The 18,088-nt window shown below is 45.7% G+C and overlaps 1 protein-coding gene across 2 annotated transcripts in view; it reads right to left on the bottom strand.

Annotated features, from left to right (window-relative positions):
- The window catches only part of gpaa1 (glycosylphosphatidylinositol anchor attachment 1), a 39,840-nt gene extending 32,475 nt beyond the window's left edge, over nt 1–7,365 (bottom strand). Inside the window, exons 1-2 of one of the 2 annotated variants that reach the window (XM_068016033.1) lie at nt 7,278–7,365; nt 1,324–1,461 (exon numbers count right to left, since the gene is read on the bottom strand). In XM_068016033.1, coding sequence (XP_067872134.1) covers nt 1,324–1,397 — 74 coding nt within the window. In that variant the 5' untranslated portion in view covers nt 1,398–1,461; nt 7,278–7,365. Of the gene's footprint in view, nt 1–1,323; nt 1,462–6,144; nt 6,926–7,277 lie in introns of those variants that run through there. The other variant, XM_068016041.1, reaches the window with a different exon arrangement.
- Between the last annotated feature and the right edge of the window lie 10,723 nt (nt 7,366–18,088).

Here is an 18,088-nt window from a genome sequence, read left to right as displayed (position 1 = left end):
GTTGCCTGTCTTTTACCGGGATCTATTCCGAGTCTGGAACATGGTCGCCTCCAGTCAGGGCGCTCCCCCGCCGGCGGAGGAGAGCGCCTCGGCTGTCCGGGCAGCCGACTCCGGGGACGGTCCGGCGGGCGGAGGAACAGCCGAAACGCCCGGGACGCCCCTCACTGTGGGTGGCGAGGGGGCTCGGGAGTGCAGAGAGATCCCGGCCGAGCTGACCCCCACTCGGCCGGAACTGCTCATCGGACCCAGGCCCCGAAACCCTCCTCGGGGCCATTCCAATCGGCGCGGAGGGGTTTCCTGTACGGACTGCTCCTGCACACTCTCCACTTCCTCGCCCTCGTCAGCCGGCCGGACATGCCCTGGCGGTCCGCGTTGCCATCTGGCGGCGAGGGGAAACCCCGATGGAGGTCTCTCTACGCGGGAGTCTCCCCCTTTACATCGGGGACCTGGGATGGAGGGTGCTGCACAGAGCAGTCCCGTGCAATAGGCTTTTAAGTAGGTTCACGGACTCCCAGGCCGCCTGTACTTTCTGCGGCCTGGACGAGTCCATGTTCCACGTTTATCCGGAGTGTGTGAGGTTGCAGCCCCTATTTGAGTATCTGAAGGGGCTGCTCCTCAAATTCTGGCTGCACTTCAGTCCCACGCTCCTGATCTTTGGGCACCCGGTGCGGAGGGACTTGGGCCGGGAGGAGGATCTCCTCGTCGGTCTGCTCCTGGGCCTGGCCAAGGTGGCAATTCACAGGTCCAGGTTGCGGGCTGTCGGGGGGTCCGTCCTCCCCGATTGCCTGCCCCTCTTCCGCGGTTACGTTTGCGCCCGGGTGTCCCTGGAGAAGGAGCACACGGTGTCCGCCGTACGCTTGAGGCCTTCCGCGACCGGTGGGCACCGCAGGGACTGGAGTGCATTGTCGACGCCGAGAATGGCATTTTAATTTGAGTTTTTTGTTTACTTATCTGGTTTTAATAAAGTTATTTTAAAACTGTAAATATGTATATAAAGGGGGCCTGAGGAATAAAGGCCCCCTCGACGTGAAAAATATAAAAGGGGCCTGGGGTATAAAGGCCACCTTACAAAAAAAAAACGGGGTTAGATACAGAGTAAAGCTCCCTCTACACTGTCCCCATCAAACACTCCCAGGACAGGTACAGCACGGGGTTAGATACAGAGTAAAGCTCCCTCTACACTGTCCCCATCAAACACTCCCAGGACAGGTACAGCATGGGGTTAGATACAGAGTAAAGCTTCTTCTACCGTGTCTCATCAGGTACAGCTTGGGTGAGATACCTGAGCTCGATGTTTCTTGCCCCCATCATATTTCTACTCACCACAGTGGTGTGTTCATCCTGGTGAGCAGGTTTGTCAGCACCTGCCTGCGGTTTGGATCTGACAGGGGACCCATCGCTCCAACCTCACATCAATCGCCCGCAGGATGAACTACTGGCCACAATTACACGTGCCCCACGCTGAAAACAAAGAGAAGGAAAGAAAGGAAATGATTTTTCACACGGCCTGATCTGCCGGGTGTGGCTTCACGGGGGTTAGGGTGGGGAGTGGACTGTGTTTGCATGGGGAGTATTCTTGTTAGTTTCGATGTACCAGGTAGATTGGTTATAGTAAGCTGCTGTTAACACAAAATACAAGTTCAGGCACAAGTGCTCCAGAAAATGTCCAGAGCGTAATAACCAATCTCAAATTTATCAGAATGGTTTCAGGGATGGGGGATTTTACCTGCAAAGTTAGCTTGGAGAAGCTGGGGTTGTTTTCCTTGGAACAAAGGAGGTTGCGATTTGATAGAGGGGTACAAGATTGTGACATGTTGAGATATGTTAGACAAAGAAAACTGTCCCCATCAGCTGATGGTACCAGGACTAGGGGACACAGATTGAAGGTTTTGGGCAAGAGATGCAGGGGGAATATGAGGAAGAACTGTTTTACGCAGTGAGTGTTAATGACCTGGAACACTCTGCCCACGAGGGTGGTGGAAGCTGAGACAATGATTTCAAAAGGAAATTGGATGGGCACCTGAAGGAACTAAACTAGCAGGGCTATGGGGATACAGCCGGTGAGTGGGATTGACTAGATCGCTCTACAGAGACTGGCATGGTCTCAATGGGCCGAATGGCCTCCTTCTATGCCATAGTGACTCTATATCAAAGACCTCCATAATGAATGGTAGCAGCTAAGTATAACACTAAACAAGCTTCCATATCAACAGTGGGCAACACAGAACCTGCTGCCATGTCATATCCTTACCTGTCCTATGTAATTAAACCTATACAGGATACAACACACTGGAACCCCATGGGAACTTCAGTCCAGACTTGCTGAAGCCAGTGTAAGCAGACATGCTTGCGACCTCCTGAAGGAGTCTCTGGTATGTGAGTATAATTGGTACCTATATGTCTTATATACACTGTATGTAAGGAGTTGTGTCTTATTATCTCATCGAGTTGACTTAATAAAGAGCATTAGCCAGATATTTCAATGTTTCCCAGGCCGCAAGCAGATGTACTATATTCTGTAATAAGATCACGTAAGGGCAGTGGGCATATATGACAATCACAGAATCAGAACCACAGAATTGTTACAGCACAGGAGACCATTCGGCCCAGCGTGTCTCTGCTGGCACTCCCCTACCTTCTCCCCATAGCCCTGCATATTCTTGTTTTTCAGTTAACATTCTCATTCCTAAGTGAAAGCCTCGATTGAACCTGCCTCCACCACACCCTCAGGTAGTGCATTCCAGATCCTAAACACTCACTGAACCTGCCTCCACCACACTCTCAGGTAGTGCATTCCAGATCCTAAACACTCACTGAACCTGCCTCCACCACACTCTCAGACAGTGCATTCCAGATCCTAAACACTCACTGAACCTGCCTCCACCACACTCTCAGGTAGTGCATTCCAGATCCTAAACACTCACTGAACCTGCCTCCACCACACTCTCAGACAGTGCATTCCAGATCCTAAACACACACTGAACCTGCCTCCACCACACTCACAGACAGTGCATTCCAGATCCTAAACACTCACTGAACCTGCCTCCACCACACTCTCAGACAGTGCATTCCAGATCCTAAACACTCACTGAAACTGCCTCCACCACACTCTCTGACAGTGCATTCCAGATCCTAAACACTCACTGAACCTGCCTCCACCATACTCTCAGACAGTGCATTCCAGATCCTAAACACTCACTGAACCTGCCTCCACCACACTCTCAGACAGTGCATTCCAGATCCTAAACACTCACTGAAACTGCCTCCACCACACTCTCTGACAGTGCATTCCAGATCCTAAACACTCACTGAACCTGCCTCCACCACACTCTCCGACAGTGCATTCCAGATCCTAAACACTCACTGAACCTGCCTCCACCACACTCTCCGACAGTGCATTCCAGATCCTAAACACTCACTGAAACTGCCTCCACCACACTCTCTGACAGTGCATTCCAGATCCTAAACACTCACTGAACCTGCCTCCACCACACTCTCCGACAGTGCATTCCAGATCCTAAACACTCACTGAACCTGCCTCCACCACACTCTCAGACAGTGCATTCCAGATCCTAAACACTCACTGAACCTGCCTCCACCACACTCTCTGACAGTGCATTCCAGATCCTAAACACTCACTGAACCTGCCTCCACCACACTCTCAGACAGTGCATTCCAGATCCTAAACACTCACTGAACCTGCCTCCACCACACTCTCCGACAGTGCATTCCAGATCCTAAACACTCACTGAACCTGCCTCCACCACACTCTCAGACAGTGCATTCCAGATCCTAAACACTCACTGAAACTGCCTCCACCACACTCTCTGACAGTGCATTCCAGATCCTAAACACTCACTGAACCTGCCTCCACCACACTCTCCGACAGTGCATTCCAGATCCTAACCACTCGCTGTGTGAAAAAGTTTTCCTCATGTCACTATTGCTTCTTTTGCCAATTACCTTATAGCTGTGCCCTCTCGCTCTCGATTCTTCCACTAATGGGAACAGTTTCTCCCTAACTACTGTGCCCAGACCCCTCATGATTTTGAATACCTCTATCACCTCTCAGCCTTCTCCCAACTTCTCTATCTTCATATCTGAAATTCCTCATCCCTGGAACCATTCTGTGAATCCTTTCTGTACTCTCTCCAATGCTTTCACATCTTTCCTAAAGTGCGGTGCCCAGAACTGGACACATTACTCCAGTTGAGGCCAAACCAGTGTTCTACAGAAGTTCAACATAACTTCCTTGCTCTTGTACTCTATGCCCCTATTAATAAAGCCCAGGATACTACATGCTTTATTAACCGCTCTCTCAACCTGTCCTGCCACCTTCAATGACTTATGCACATAAACACCCAGGTCCCTCTGCTCCTGCCCCCCTTTAGAATTGCACCCTTTATTTTTTATCATGTCTCTGCGTTCTTCCTAGCAAAATGAATCACTTCACATTTCTCCTCATTGAACTTCATCTGCCACTTGTCACCCATTCCACCAACTTGTCTATGTCCTTTTGAAGTTCTACACTATCCTCCTCACAGTTCACAATGTTTCCAAGTTCTTTATCATCTGCAAATTTTGAAATTGTGCCCTGTATATAGGAACTGGAGTAGGCCATTCAGCCCATCAAGCCCGCCCCCTCCATTCAATATGATCATGGCTGATCATCCACTTCAATACCTTTTTCCAACACTATCCTCATATCCCCTTATGTCATTTGTATTTAGAAATCTGTCAATCTCTGCTTTAAATATACTCAATGATTGAGCTTCCACAGCCCTCTGGGGTAGAGAATTCCAAAGATTCACAACCCTCTGAGTAAAGAAATTTCTCTTCATCTCTATCCTAAGTGGCTTCCCCCTTATTTTGAAATTGTGTCCCCTGTTTCTCGATTCCCCAACCAGGGGGAAACGTCATAGCTGCATCTACCCTGTCTATCCCTTTAAGTATTTTGTAAGTTTCAATGAGATCACCTCGCATTCTTCTAAACTCTAGAGAATACAGGCCCAGTTTCCCCAATCTCTCTTCATAGGACAGTCTTTCCATCTTAGGAACAAGTCTGGTGAATCTTCGTTGCACTCCCTCTATGGCAATAATATCCTTCCGAAGGTAAGGGGACCAAAACTGCACACAGTACTCAAGGTGCAGTCTAACCAAGGTTCTATACAACTGAAGCAAGACTTCACTACTCCTGTACTCAAATCCTCTTGTGATAAAGGCTAACATACCATTAGCCTTTTTAATTGCTTGCTGCACCTGCATGTTAGCTTTCAGAGACTTATTGACAAGGACACCCAGGTCCCTTTGTACATCTACACTTTCTAATCTCTTACCATTTAAGAAATACTCTGCTTATCTATTCCTCCTACCAAAGTGGATAACCTCACATTTTTCCACATGATATTCCATCTGCCATGTTATTGCCCACTCATTAAATCTATCCAAATCCCCTAGAAGCCACTTTGCATCTTCCTCACAACACACATTCCCACCTGGTTTTATGTCATCCGCAAACTTGAAAATATTACATTTGGTCCCCACATCCAAATCATTGATATATATTGTGAACAGCTGGGGCCCCAAGCACTGATCCCTGCGGTACCTCACTCGCCACAGCCTGCCAACGCAAGAATGACCCTTTTATTCCTGCTCTGTTTTCTGCCTGTTCACCAATCCTTAATCCATGTCAGTATATTACCTCCTATCCGATGTGCTTTAATTTTGCTAACCAACCTCCTGTATGACTTGTTAAACAGATCAGCCATGGCTGGAAAAAAAAAACATTTACATACTAACAGACAGTGCTTGTGGAGACAAAGGACCATTCCCTGACACACAATGGACTTTGATCACCAGACATTGAAAGTGAGGAAGCTCACATTCCAGGATGACTGCTAAGATGGCCAAATCCACCAACAGACGAGGTCAAACCAGCTAGTCACGTGACTAACCTGCTGGGCAACCTGAGTTTGAGAGAAAAAGATTGTTTGCTCTTGGACTGAGAAGACCTCCCCTGGCTGCTCCCATCTCTTTCTCACAAGCCTCTGGATTCACTGAGGACACGCGAACCTCAAGAGAGAAAAGTCTCCTACACTGAACAAGGTTTAAGAATGCTGGGCCCTAACGAAAAGCAAGACCTACCTACAATCAAGGACTCACAGCAAGCTCGAAGAACAGCAACCAAAACCATCTTCAGATATTGCCTGAAGCTTTTCCACTTTTTTTCTTCTGCTCTTTTCTGTCTCTATCTGCATGTGTGTATCACATATGCAAACTAGCGTGAGCGCGTCGCGTATCCGTAGGCATTAACTGAATTAGAGTTTAAGTTTAATAAAGGTCGACCTTTTTTCTTTAAACCCAAGAAAACCTGTTTGGCTGGTTTCTTTGCCTTACAACTGAAAAGCAGTGAACAAGCATTCACCAAGGGGGGGGGACTAAAAACATGGTGTGTTTAAAATTAAACTCTGTTATGGTAAGACCAGGTGAAGGCTGAGAGGGAACCCCTTCTCACCTGCTCGTCAATGGTACAAGGACTAGGGGACACAGACTGAAAGTTTTGAGCAAAAGATGCAGGGGGAATATGAGGAAGAACCTTTTTTACACAGCGGGTGGTAATGACCTGGATCTTCCTACCCACAAGGGTGATGGAAGCGGGGACGACCAATGACTTCAAGAGGAAGTTTGATGGCCACCTCGAGCCGGGCAGTGCGACTGACTGCATAGCTCTGTGGAGAGCTAGCATGAACCCGATGGGCCGAATACTCTCCTGTGTGGTAAATGACTCAATGACCCCATATAACTGCAATGGGAATATAGGACAATATCATCTAATAGCCCGCATAAGGGCAATGGAGATATGGGACAATATCCTATACTACCCAACATTAGGGATATAGGACAATATCCTATCGGACCCCATATAAGGGTATTGAGGATATAGGACAATATCCTGTAATAGCCAACATAAAGGCAATGGGGATGCATGACAGTATCCTATGATACCCCTGTGGGGTGATGGGGAGGGCTGTCAGTGTTCGGGCGCCGGCAAAGGAGCGGATCAGCCTGGACTGCGATGCCCAAGCAGTCGAACAGCTCGTTGACACCGGTCATTCTAAGGCGCGCGGCCAGGTGGGAGGGGGAGGGGTTTCAGCCAGACACGGTTCCCATGGCAATAGCGTCGCCACCGCTCCTCAAACACAGGCAAGGGAAGGGCTCCGGCCTGTACTGATCCCCGGGTGGAGGTGATCTTTCCCCCCGCGTCCGCGCTCACTCACCCCGAGCTGGGCCCGAGCTCGGTCCCGGTCACTGACTCCACCTCCAACCGGATCCTCACCCGCCGGCCCGACTGGAAACTTCCTCACACGGACCCTGTACAGTGACACACACTTCCGGTATCTACAACAACAAGGTGTAAAGCAAGGCCAAGAGAATCCCTCTCAGGAAATTCCGTGGACCCTTCAGAGAAGCGCCGCTTTGTGGCGGAGAATGCAACTACGATTGCTAAAGTTTGTTTCAATTCTAATAATTGCAGCATAACAGACGGTTGAGATTATATGAATAATATATTACAGAATCGTTACAGTGCAGAAGGAGGCCATTTGGCCCATTGTGCCTGCACTGGCTCTCTGAAACAGCATTTCTCCTAGTTCCATTCCCCTGCCTGTTCCCTGTAAACCTGCACATTTTTCCTTTTCAGATAACTGACTAATTCCCTTTTGAATGCCTCGATCGAACCTGCCTCCACCACACTCTCAGGCAATGCATTCCAGACCTAAACCACTCACTGCGTGAAAAAGTTTTCCTCATGTTGTTTTTGCTTCTTTTACCAATTACTTTGAAACTATGCCCTCTCATTCTCGATCCTGGGAACAATTTCTATCTACACTGTCCATACCCTTCATGATTTTGAATACCTCTATCAAATCACCTCTCAGACTTCTCTTCTCCAAGCAAAACTGTCCCAACTTCTCCAATCTATCTTCATAACTGAAGTTCCTCATCATTCTCGTGAATCTTTTCTGCACGCTAATGCCTTCACATCTTTCAAAAATTGCAGCACCAAGAACCGCATGCAATACTCCAGCTGAGGCCAAACTAGTGTTTTATACAAGTTTAACATAACTTCCTTGCTTTTGTACTCGATGCCCCTATTAATAAAGCCCGGGATACTGTATGCCTTATTAACTGCTCTCTCAACCTGTCCTGCCACCTTCAGTGAGTAATGCACATATACATCCAGGTCCCTCTGCCCCTGCACCTTTTTCAGAATTGTACCCTTTGTTTTATATCGTCTCTCCATGTTCTTCCTACAAAAATGTATCACTTCATATTTCTCTGGATTGAACTTCATCTTCCAATTGTCCGTCCATTCCACCAACTTGTATATGTCCTTTTGAAGTTTTCCACTGTCTTCCAAGTTTTGTATCATCTGCAAACTTTGAAATTGTGCCCTGTACACCAAGGTCTAGGTCATTAATATATATCAGGAAAAGCAAGGGTCCCAACACTGATCCCTGGGGAACCCCACAACAAACCTTCCTCCAGCCTGAAAAACATCCATTAACAGGTCCTGTCACTCAGCCAATTCCATATCCATGTTGCTACTGCCTTATTTATTCCATGAGCTATAACTTTGCTCACAAGTCTGTAGTGTGGCACTGGATCAAACACCTTTTGAAAGTCCGTGTACACCATATCAACAGTATTGCCCTCATCAACCCTCTCCGTTAACTCTTCAAAAAAACTCCAGCAAGTGAGTTAAACATGATTTTCCCTTAAGAAATCCATGCTGAATTTCTTTAATTAACCCACCTTTGTTCATGTGACACTTGTTATGAAAGTGTTTCCTTTTTTTTGTTAAATTTTTTGAGGACATATTTAAATGGTGGAAATGGATTTGATTTTGGAAGATTAGATTAGATTAGAGATACAGCACTGAAACAGGCCCTTCGGCCCACCAAGTCTGTGCCGAACATCAACCACCCATTTATACTAATCCTACACTAATCCCATATTCCCAACAAACATCCCCACCTGTCCCTATATTTCCCTACCACCTACCTATACTGGTGACAATTTATAATGGCCAATTTACCTGTCAACCTGCAAGTCTTTTGGCTTGTGGGAGGAAACCGGAGCACCCGGAGAAAACCCACGCAGACACAGGGAGAACTTGCAAACTCCACACAGGCAGTACCCGGAATCGAACCCGGGTCCCTGGAGCTGTGAGGCTGCGGTGCTAACCACTGCGCCACTGTGCCGCCCTAAAGGAAGGCTGAAGATTTTATAGATGCTGGACTTTGCTTTGTTGTTGACAGTTCACTGGGATGTTGTGTTTGAAAACAACTTTTACTGGATGTCACATGCCTTACGATAAATAAACTATAGAAACCTTGGTGACCTGGGAAAGATGTTTACAGAGAAGTGATATGTTAAGATTTACGAGAGTCAGCAGGTTCTGACTGGCTGTTTGGGGTTTCGCTTCTGAGATATTGTTTTGGTCCAGTTGGGGTAGTTGTAGACAGTGTTTAAAAAGCAGTTGGTGATTAGACTGCTAAGGAAAAAACAAACAGCTCATCTTTCCTGCACCTCTCTAAGAGACCTTGAGAGGTCCAGTGTGTCAGCTCTTCTGTCCTCCTGTCTTTGAAAGAATCCTGTGAAACCAGAATGTGATAGCGGAAGCCCCTGATGCCGCATTTCTCCTGGAAAGCCAACTAGACTATTTCTCAACATCTCCAGAAGGAACTGCTTCTGAAAAGGTCCCAGTGACCTGTCTCCGTATACCCGGATGCCAGTCCAAAGGGACAACTGACTTCCTTCCAGATCTTCACTTTTTTCATAGAATCATAAAAAGTTTAAGGCACAGAAAGAGGCCACTTGGCCCATTGTGTCTGTGCTGGCCGAAAAACGATCCACCTATTCTAATCCCACCTTCCAACATTTGGTCCGTAGCCCTGCAGATTACGGCACTTTAGGTGCATATCCAAACTCCTTTTGAATGAGTTGAGGGTCTCTGCCTCACCAACCCTTTCAGGCAGTGAGTTCCAGACCCCCACCACCCTCTGGGTGAAAAAGTTCTTCATCTCCCCTCTAATTTTTCTACCAATCATTTTAAATCTATACTCCCTCATCACTGACCTCTCTGCTAAGGTGAATAGACCCTTCACCTCCACTCTATCCAGGCCCCTCAAAATTTTCTACATCTCAATCAAATCTCCCCTCAACCTTCTCTGTTCCATGGAGAACAACCTCAGCCTATCCAATCTTTCCTCACAGTTGCATTTTTCCAGTCCTGGCAACATCCTCGTAAATCTCCTCTGTACCCTCGCTAGTGCAATTACATCCTTTCTGTAATTTTTTCAAGAATTAGCAAATATTTGGCCAAAGTATTCCATTTTTGTCTTTTTTTTGTAACAGAGCTCTGCAGAGAGAATTCCTTTATTTTTTATGCGTGAGTGTGAGTTTGTGGGGTATTTTAAAAGGGTACTTTCATATTTCAATCTGTGTGTTAATGCTTTGCTTCATTACTGGATAAGTCTTGTTTGATAACAAACTGATAAAAGAAACCTGGTCAGTGTATTTTATTCTGGGATGAAGAGTAGGGTATATGATTGACCGTATCGGTAACTGGGTAAACATGTTGTGATCTGTAGAGAAGTGGAGCTAGAATAGACAGTGTACTCCTCCCGCCTCCGTCATAACACAATTAGTTTTGTCCTAAATTAATCTTTCGAGAAGTTAAACAGACTGGCCTGTAGTTGTTGGGATTATATTTACACCCGTTTTTGAACAAGCATGTAACATTTGCAATTCTCCAGTCCTCTGGCACCACCCCCAAGTCTAAGGAAGACTGAAAAATTATGGCCAATGCCTCAGCAATTTCCACTGTCAGTATTCTTGAATGCATCTCAACTGGTCCTGGTTCTTATCCACTTTAAGTACAGATAGCCAATCCAACATCACCTCCTCATCAATTTTAAAGCCTTCCAGTGTCTGAATTATCTCCTCTTTCACCATTGCCTGGGTTGCAGCTTTTTCCTTGGTAAAGACTGATGCAAAGTATTCATTCAATACCTCAGCTATGCCCTCTGCCTCCATGTGCAAATCCCCTTGTTGGTTCCTAATCAGCCCCACTCATCCTTTTACCACCCTTTTACTATTTATATGTCTATATGGCCATGTGAGCCGCATGGAAGATGGCAGGATCCCCAAAGACACATTGTACAGCGAGCTCGCCACTGGTATCAGACCCACCGGCCGTCCATGTCTCCGCTTTAAAGATGTCTGCAAACGCGACACGAAATCCTGTGACATTGATCACAAGTCGTGGGAGTCAGTTGCCAGCGTTCGCCAGAGCTGGCGGGCAGCCATAAAGACGGGGCTAAAGTGTGGCGAGTCGAAGAGACTTAGTAGTTGGCAGGAAAAAAGACAGAGGCGCAAGGGGAGAGCCAACTGTGTAACAGCCCCGACAAACAAATTTCTCTGCAGCACCTGTGGAAGAGCCTGTCACTCTAGAATTGGCCTTTATAGCCACTCCAGGCGCTGCTTCACAAACCACTGACCACCTCCAGGCGCTTATCCATTGTCTCTCGAGATAAGGAGGCCAAAGAAGTTGTCTATAGAAAACTTCGAGATTCCTTTTTATGTTAGCTGCCAGTCTCTGTTCATACTCTCTCTTTGCTTCTCTTATTTGCTTTTTCATTTCCCGTCTGAACCTTCTATACTCAGCCTGGTTCTCAATAGTATTCTCTACCTGGTATCTGTCATAAGCACACTTTTACTTCTTTATCTTAATCTCTATCTCTTTTGTCATCCAGGGGGCTCTGGATTTGTTTACCCTACCTTTCCTCTTCGAGGGAACGTACCATGACTGTGCCAGAACGATCTCTTCTTTGAAGGTAGCCCATTGTTCAGCCACCATTTCTCCTGCCAACCTTTGGCTCCAATTTATTCATCCCAGATCTGTTCTTACCCCATTGAAGTTGACTTTCCCCCAGTGATGAGGTGAAAATTGGTGGTCTTTGTGATGAGAAGGCAATGGAGTTGGAAGGTCAGTTTTGGGTCTGTAAATGCTTTATATTAAATTTTGCCTGCTGAATGAGTTTCTGTTTAAAGGCTAAAATATATCAACTTTGTTTCTAGTGAATCATTCAATGGGAATTAAAACTACGCAGAATCTTTAGTTGATAAGCATTTGGCCACAAGCTTTCGTTATCCAAGCCCTATAGGTATCTCAGCTATCCTCCAAAGGATTAACTCCTCCACGGATACAACATCGGTCTCCAGTTAGATTGACAGTTCAGTCAAGGTAAAGACATACGAGCGTGGGGAATGATTTCTGTTAAGACAGAGGCCCAGCTGATTGGATGAGGTAACATGTTGAAACATGCTGTTTCTCAAGTTGCTGAAGAGAATGAAAGGTTCAAAAAGAAAGGGTGTTAGAATAGATCATTCAGAATCTGACAAGGTCTGGCTAGATTGCTGCCTTCAGACCCAAAACCTGTGCTGTGAAATTCTCCAGCAATTCATATTATCGTAAATCTAATCTTCAGTATATTATTCATAATAGTTTTTTTTTATTCGTTCATGGGATGTGGGCATCACTGGCAAGGCCAGCATTTATTGCCCATCCCTAATTGCCCTTGAGAAGGTGGTGGTGAGCTGCCTTCTTGACCCGCTGCAGTCCATGTGAGGTAGGTACACCCACAGTGCTGTTAGGAAGGGAGTTCCAGGACCTTGACCCAGTGACAGTGAAAGAACGGCGATATAGTTCCAAGTCAGGATGGTGTGTGGCTTGCAGGTGGTGGTGTTCCCACACATCTGCTGCTCTTGTCCTTCTAGGTGGTAGAGGTCGCCGGTTTGGAAAGTCCTGTCGGAGGAGCCTTAGCGAGTTGCTGCAGTGCATCTTGTAGATGGTACACACTGTTGCCACTGTGTGTCAGTGGTGGAGAGAATGAATGTTTAAGGTGGTGGACGGGGTGCCAATCAAGCGGGCTGCTTTGTCTTGGATGGTGTCGCTATATGTTGGTATATGTTTAATTATTAATGACGGTTATCACTGTATGCTCAATTGCTCTAAAAGTCTTTGGATTCTATCATCTTGTGAAATAACTTATAGGAACATAGGAGCAGGAGTAGTCCATTCAGCCCATCGAGCCTGCCCCATCATTCAATATCATCATGGCTGATCATCCACTTCAATGCCTTTTTCCCCACACTATCCCCATATATAGGAACATTATAAAGATGAACATCCATGCCCTAACCAGTCAAATAGGTCGGTGAGGTTGCAGTCTGGTCAGCCAGAAACAGTGGTGGATTGGAATCAGTAGTGAGGGAACAGAGTTTGTGGCTGGCCCAAAGACAATGACTTCTGTTTTTCCAATATTTAACTGGAAGAAATTTCAGCTAGTCCAATCGTGGATGTTGAACAAGCAGAGACGGTGGAAGGGTCGAGAGAGATGGTGGTGAGGTACAGCTGGGTGTCATCAGTGTGCCTGTGGAAACTGAGGAGTTTTCAGATGATGTCGCTGAGGGACAGCATATAGATGAGAAATAGGACGGAAAGCTGGGAATGGATTTGGAAGGCGACATGTTCAAGGACTTTGGAGAGGAAAGGGAGGCTGGAGATGGGACCAGCATTTTCAGCATTAGAGGGGGTTGAGAATGGTGTTTTTTGAGGAGGGGGTGATGACAGCAAATTTGAAACGCAGGATCATTGACCATTTGCAATGTCAAACGTAAACTTAGTTATTCTAAATACCAAGGGATTCTGTAAAAAGGATCTTGCCATTCAATTCAAAACCAGGCATTTGATTGTTATATAAAATGGATTTTAAGAAAGCATTTGATAAAGTACCACATAAAAGGCTGGTGTCATGCAGAACCCCCACCTGCCAAGAATGAGGGAGCAACGACTTGATCAGCCGTGGCTGGAAAAAACATTTGCATGCTAACAGACAGGGCTTGGAGGGAAAAAGGGGCTATTCCCTGCCCCAATTTAACCCACAATGGACTTTGAGCACCAGGTATTGTGTGTAATAAGAGACATTCCAGGGTCGGCTAAGACAAGAGAATCCACAAACAGACATGGTCAGACCAGCTAGTCACATGACTAACCTGCTTGGCAACCTGGATTTTTCTGAATTATACAAAGAGTTTCAACTGAAAAAAGACTGTTTGCTCCTGGAGTGAGAAAACCTCTCCTGTCTGCTCCCATCTCTTTCTCACAAGCCTCTGGAACCACTGAGGACACAGGAACATTAAGAGAGAAAAGTCTCCGACATTGAACAAGGTTTAAGAAGAATACTGGGCCCCAATGAAAAGCAAGACCTACCTACAATCAAGGACTTTACAGTGAGCTCGAAGAACAGCAACCAAAACCATCTCCAGATATTGCCTCAAACTTTTCCACTTTATTTCTTCTGCTCTTTTCTGTCTCTATCTGTGTGTATCGCATATGCATGCTAGCGTGGGTGCATCGCATATCTGTAGGCGTTAACCAAATTACAGTTTAAGTTTAATAAAGTTAAACCTTTTTTCTTTAAACCTAAGAAAACCTGTTTGGCTTGTTTCTTTGCCCTAGAATTGGAAGTTAATGAACAAGGATTCACTAAGGGGGAGTTTTAAAAAAACGGTGTGTTTAAAATGAAACCCTGCTATGGTAAGACCAGATGAAGGCTGAAAGGGAACCCTAGACCCCTTTCTCGCCTGGTCGTAACACTGGTTAACAAAATTAAGGCTCATGGAATTGGAGGGTCAGTGTCAGCTTGGACAAAAAAATTGGCTCAAGGACAGAAAACAGTGAGTCACAGTAAATGGTTGTTTTTCAGATTGGAGGATAGTAGACAGTGGTGTTCCCCATAGGTCAGTGCGAGGACCACTGCTTTTTTTGCTATATATAAATGACATGGATCTTGGAATGCAGAGCTGAATTTCAAAATTTGCCAATGATACCAAACTTGGAGGAGTAGCAAACTGTGAGTATAATATGAACTGCCTGCAACAGGACATGGAGAGAATGGGCAGACAAGTGGCAAATGAATACAGACAAGTGTGAGATGATGCATTTTGGCAGAAGGAATAGGAAGAGGCAATACAGACTTAATGGCACAGTTCTAAAGAGTGTGGAGGAATAGAGGGTGCTGGGGGTTCATGTGCATCGATCTGTGAAGGTGGCAGGACATATTGAGAGAATGTTAGCAAACCATATGGGATCTTGGGCTTCATAATGTCACTCACGAGAGAAGTGCAGCAATAAAAATACAAAAATAAACTGAAGTTAAAAAAGTTAGAACAATCTTAAAAGGTCTGGTATATTTGCATTCAACAAGATGGAGGACACAGTCACATGACAAATACCATCTCCTACACTAAAATACACATCCATGTCTACTAGAACTAAAACCAATTAGTCCTGTCTTCATGGAAATGAAACAGCTTATCACACATGGATGTGAGCTCTACACAAAATGAGCTAAAACAAAGGCACTCCCAGAGTCTACACCTCCAGCTATCCTTCACCACAATAGAGTGTGAACAGTCCTGATATTATCTAAATGGGGCCATCAAAAGCTATTGCCCATCAAGAACTGAGACCTAAATTCACATGGGCAAAACTAACACTTATGAGTTCACTTTTAAAGGTAATAGTTTATGAAGAACAAAGGGGTCTTTCCGGTTCAGAACATCAGACATTAGCATCAGTCTGGTCTCTCCAGCCACATGGCCAACATCGAAAGCCATCTTGAATTCCAGCTCAAGGCTGAGAGAGAGAGACAAGTGCCAGCTAACATTTGAACCCTGCTGAGACAAGTTGAAAGCCAACTGCAGCAGAGAAAAGGGAGCGCCTTTGAAACAACCCCTCTACCTGTGAAAACTGAACTAAGAATATCAGCACCGTCTGCAAACTGAAGTGAACCACCAGAAGTCTTCATCACCCAGAAAATACAAGGCAAACATGCCTGAAACGTTAAAACTCATCTTCCGAGAGGATCCCACAGGTATTTTCCTGAAACAACAGACTTGAACTCTTAACACCTCTTACCCTTATATCTATCTTCTCTTGTGTGTGACTGTGAGGTTGAATGTGTGCATGGGTGGTGCTGCGAACATTTTGGGTAATGAATATTGTTCAATAAATATTCAAACTTCTGTTTAAAACCTATATTTATTTTTTAGAGAGATACAGCACTGAAACAGGCCCTTCGAGTCTGTGCTAACCAACAACCACCCATTTATACTAATCCTACATTAATCCCATATTCCCTACCACATGCCTCAATTCTCCTACCTACACTAGGGGCAATTTATAATGGCCAATTTACCTATCAACCTGCAAGTCTTTGGCTGTGGGAGGAAACCGGAACACCCGACAGAAACCCACGCGGTCACAGGGAGAACTTGCAAACTCCGCACAGGCAGTACCCAGAACTGAACCCGAGTCGCTAGAGTGTGAGGCTGCGGTGCTAACCACTGCGCCGCCCCATACAATCTGTTTATTTGGCAAACAAAACACAGGGTCTGAAACACAAATTTAAACAAAAACACTATCTGTGGTCAGTTAGGTAGTGAACAGTGGAAACCAGCCAAACCATCACCCACCTGGCCATAACAATAAATATAGGCATAGAGTACAAAAGCAGGGAAGTTATACTGAACCTTTATAAAACTCTGGTTAGCCCCCAGCTAGAGTATTGCGTCCAGTCTGGTCCCCCTTAGGAAGGATGTGAGGCTCCTTGAGAGGGTGCAGAGATTTACCCAATATGGTTCCAGGGAGAAGGGATTTTGGTTAGGTTAGGTTGGAGAAGCTGGGGTTGTTCTCCTTGGAGCAAAAGGGATTGAGGGGAGATTCTTTTATTTGTTTCAATGAGATGTGAGCATCACTGACAAGGCCAGCATTTATTGCCCATCACTAATTGCCCTTGAGAAGGTGGTGGTGAGCTGCCTTCTCGAACTGCTGCAGTCCATATAGTGCAGATGCAACCACACTGCTGTTAGGAAGGGAGTTCCAGGATTTTCATCCAGTGACAGTGAAGGAACGGCGATATAATTCCAAGTCAGGATGGTGTGTGGCTTGGAGGAGAACTTGCAGGGGGTGGTGTTCCCGTGCATTTGCTGCCCTTATTCTTCTAGGTGGTAGGGGTCGCAGGTTTGGAAGGTGCTGTCAAAGGAGCCTTGGTGAGTTGCTGCAGTGCATCTTGTATACGGTACACACTGTGTGTCGGTGGTGGAGGGAGTGAATGTGGTGGACGGGGATAGGAGTGTAGAAGATTATGACAAGCTTAGATAAGTTGGACAAGGAAAAACTGTTCCCATTAACTGATGGTACAAGGACTAGGGGACACAGATTGAAGGGTTTGGGTAAGAGATGCAGAGGGAATGTGAGTAAGTTATGCAGCACGTGATAATGACCTGGAACTCTCTGCCCACAGGGTGGTGGAAGCGGAGACAATCAATGATTTCAAAAGGAAACTGTACGGGCACTTTAAGGAAATAAACTTGCAGGGCTATGAGGATCAAGTGGGGGAGTGGGACTGACTGGATTGCTCCACGGAGTGGCAGCATGGACTCGATGGGTCGAATGGCCTCCTTCTATTCCATAAATTACTCTAAAATCAGCCATTTTGGTTACAACGGTGACTACACTTCAAAAAAATACTTCATTCGCTACAAAGGACTTCGAGATGTCCTATAGAAATGCAAGTTCTTTTCTATTCTCTCTGATTACTGCAGGAAAGTAGCCAGGTGAAATATTCCAAATCAAGGTAATTTTCTGCCACTGTTAAAAGGATAAAAAAAATTGAGTCCTGCATTGTTGAACTTCAATTCAATGATGCCTTCACATGACTAAACCAGCCCATGTGTCTCTAGAATGCAATCTAGTGCTGCTGTGGTGATTAAGTGTTTGATTTCTTGTATCATAAACGGCTGCATATTGTAGAATTCCTCGGGAGTCTGAAATATTATTAAAATATAGAATTCATAGAATGTAAAAACTAATCTTAGAGCGACAGAGCACAGGAGGATATTCGAACCAGCTTGGAAATTAATTAGCCTCATTCTCCTACAAATATCTACCTTTTCA

This window comes from Heterodontus francisci, chromosome 2, assembly GCF_036365525.1.
Source record: "Heterodontus francisci isolate sHetFra1 chromosome 2, sHetFra1.hap1, whole genome shotgun sequence".
NCBI classification, from domain to species: Eukaryota; Metazoa; Chordata; class Chondrichthyes; order Heterodontiformes; family Heterodontidae; genus Heterodontus; species Heterodontus francisci.
Note: the sequence above shows the minus strand (reverse complement) of the source record. Positions and strands in the feature narration are given on the sequence as shown.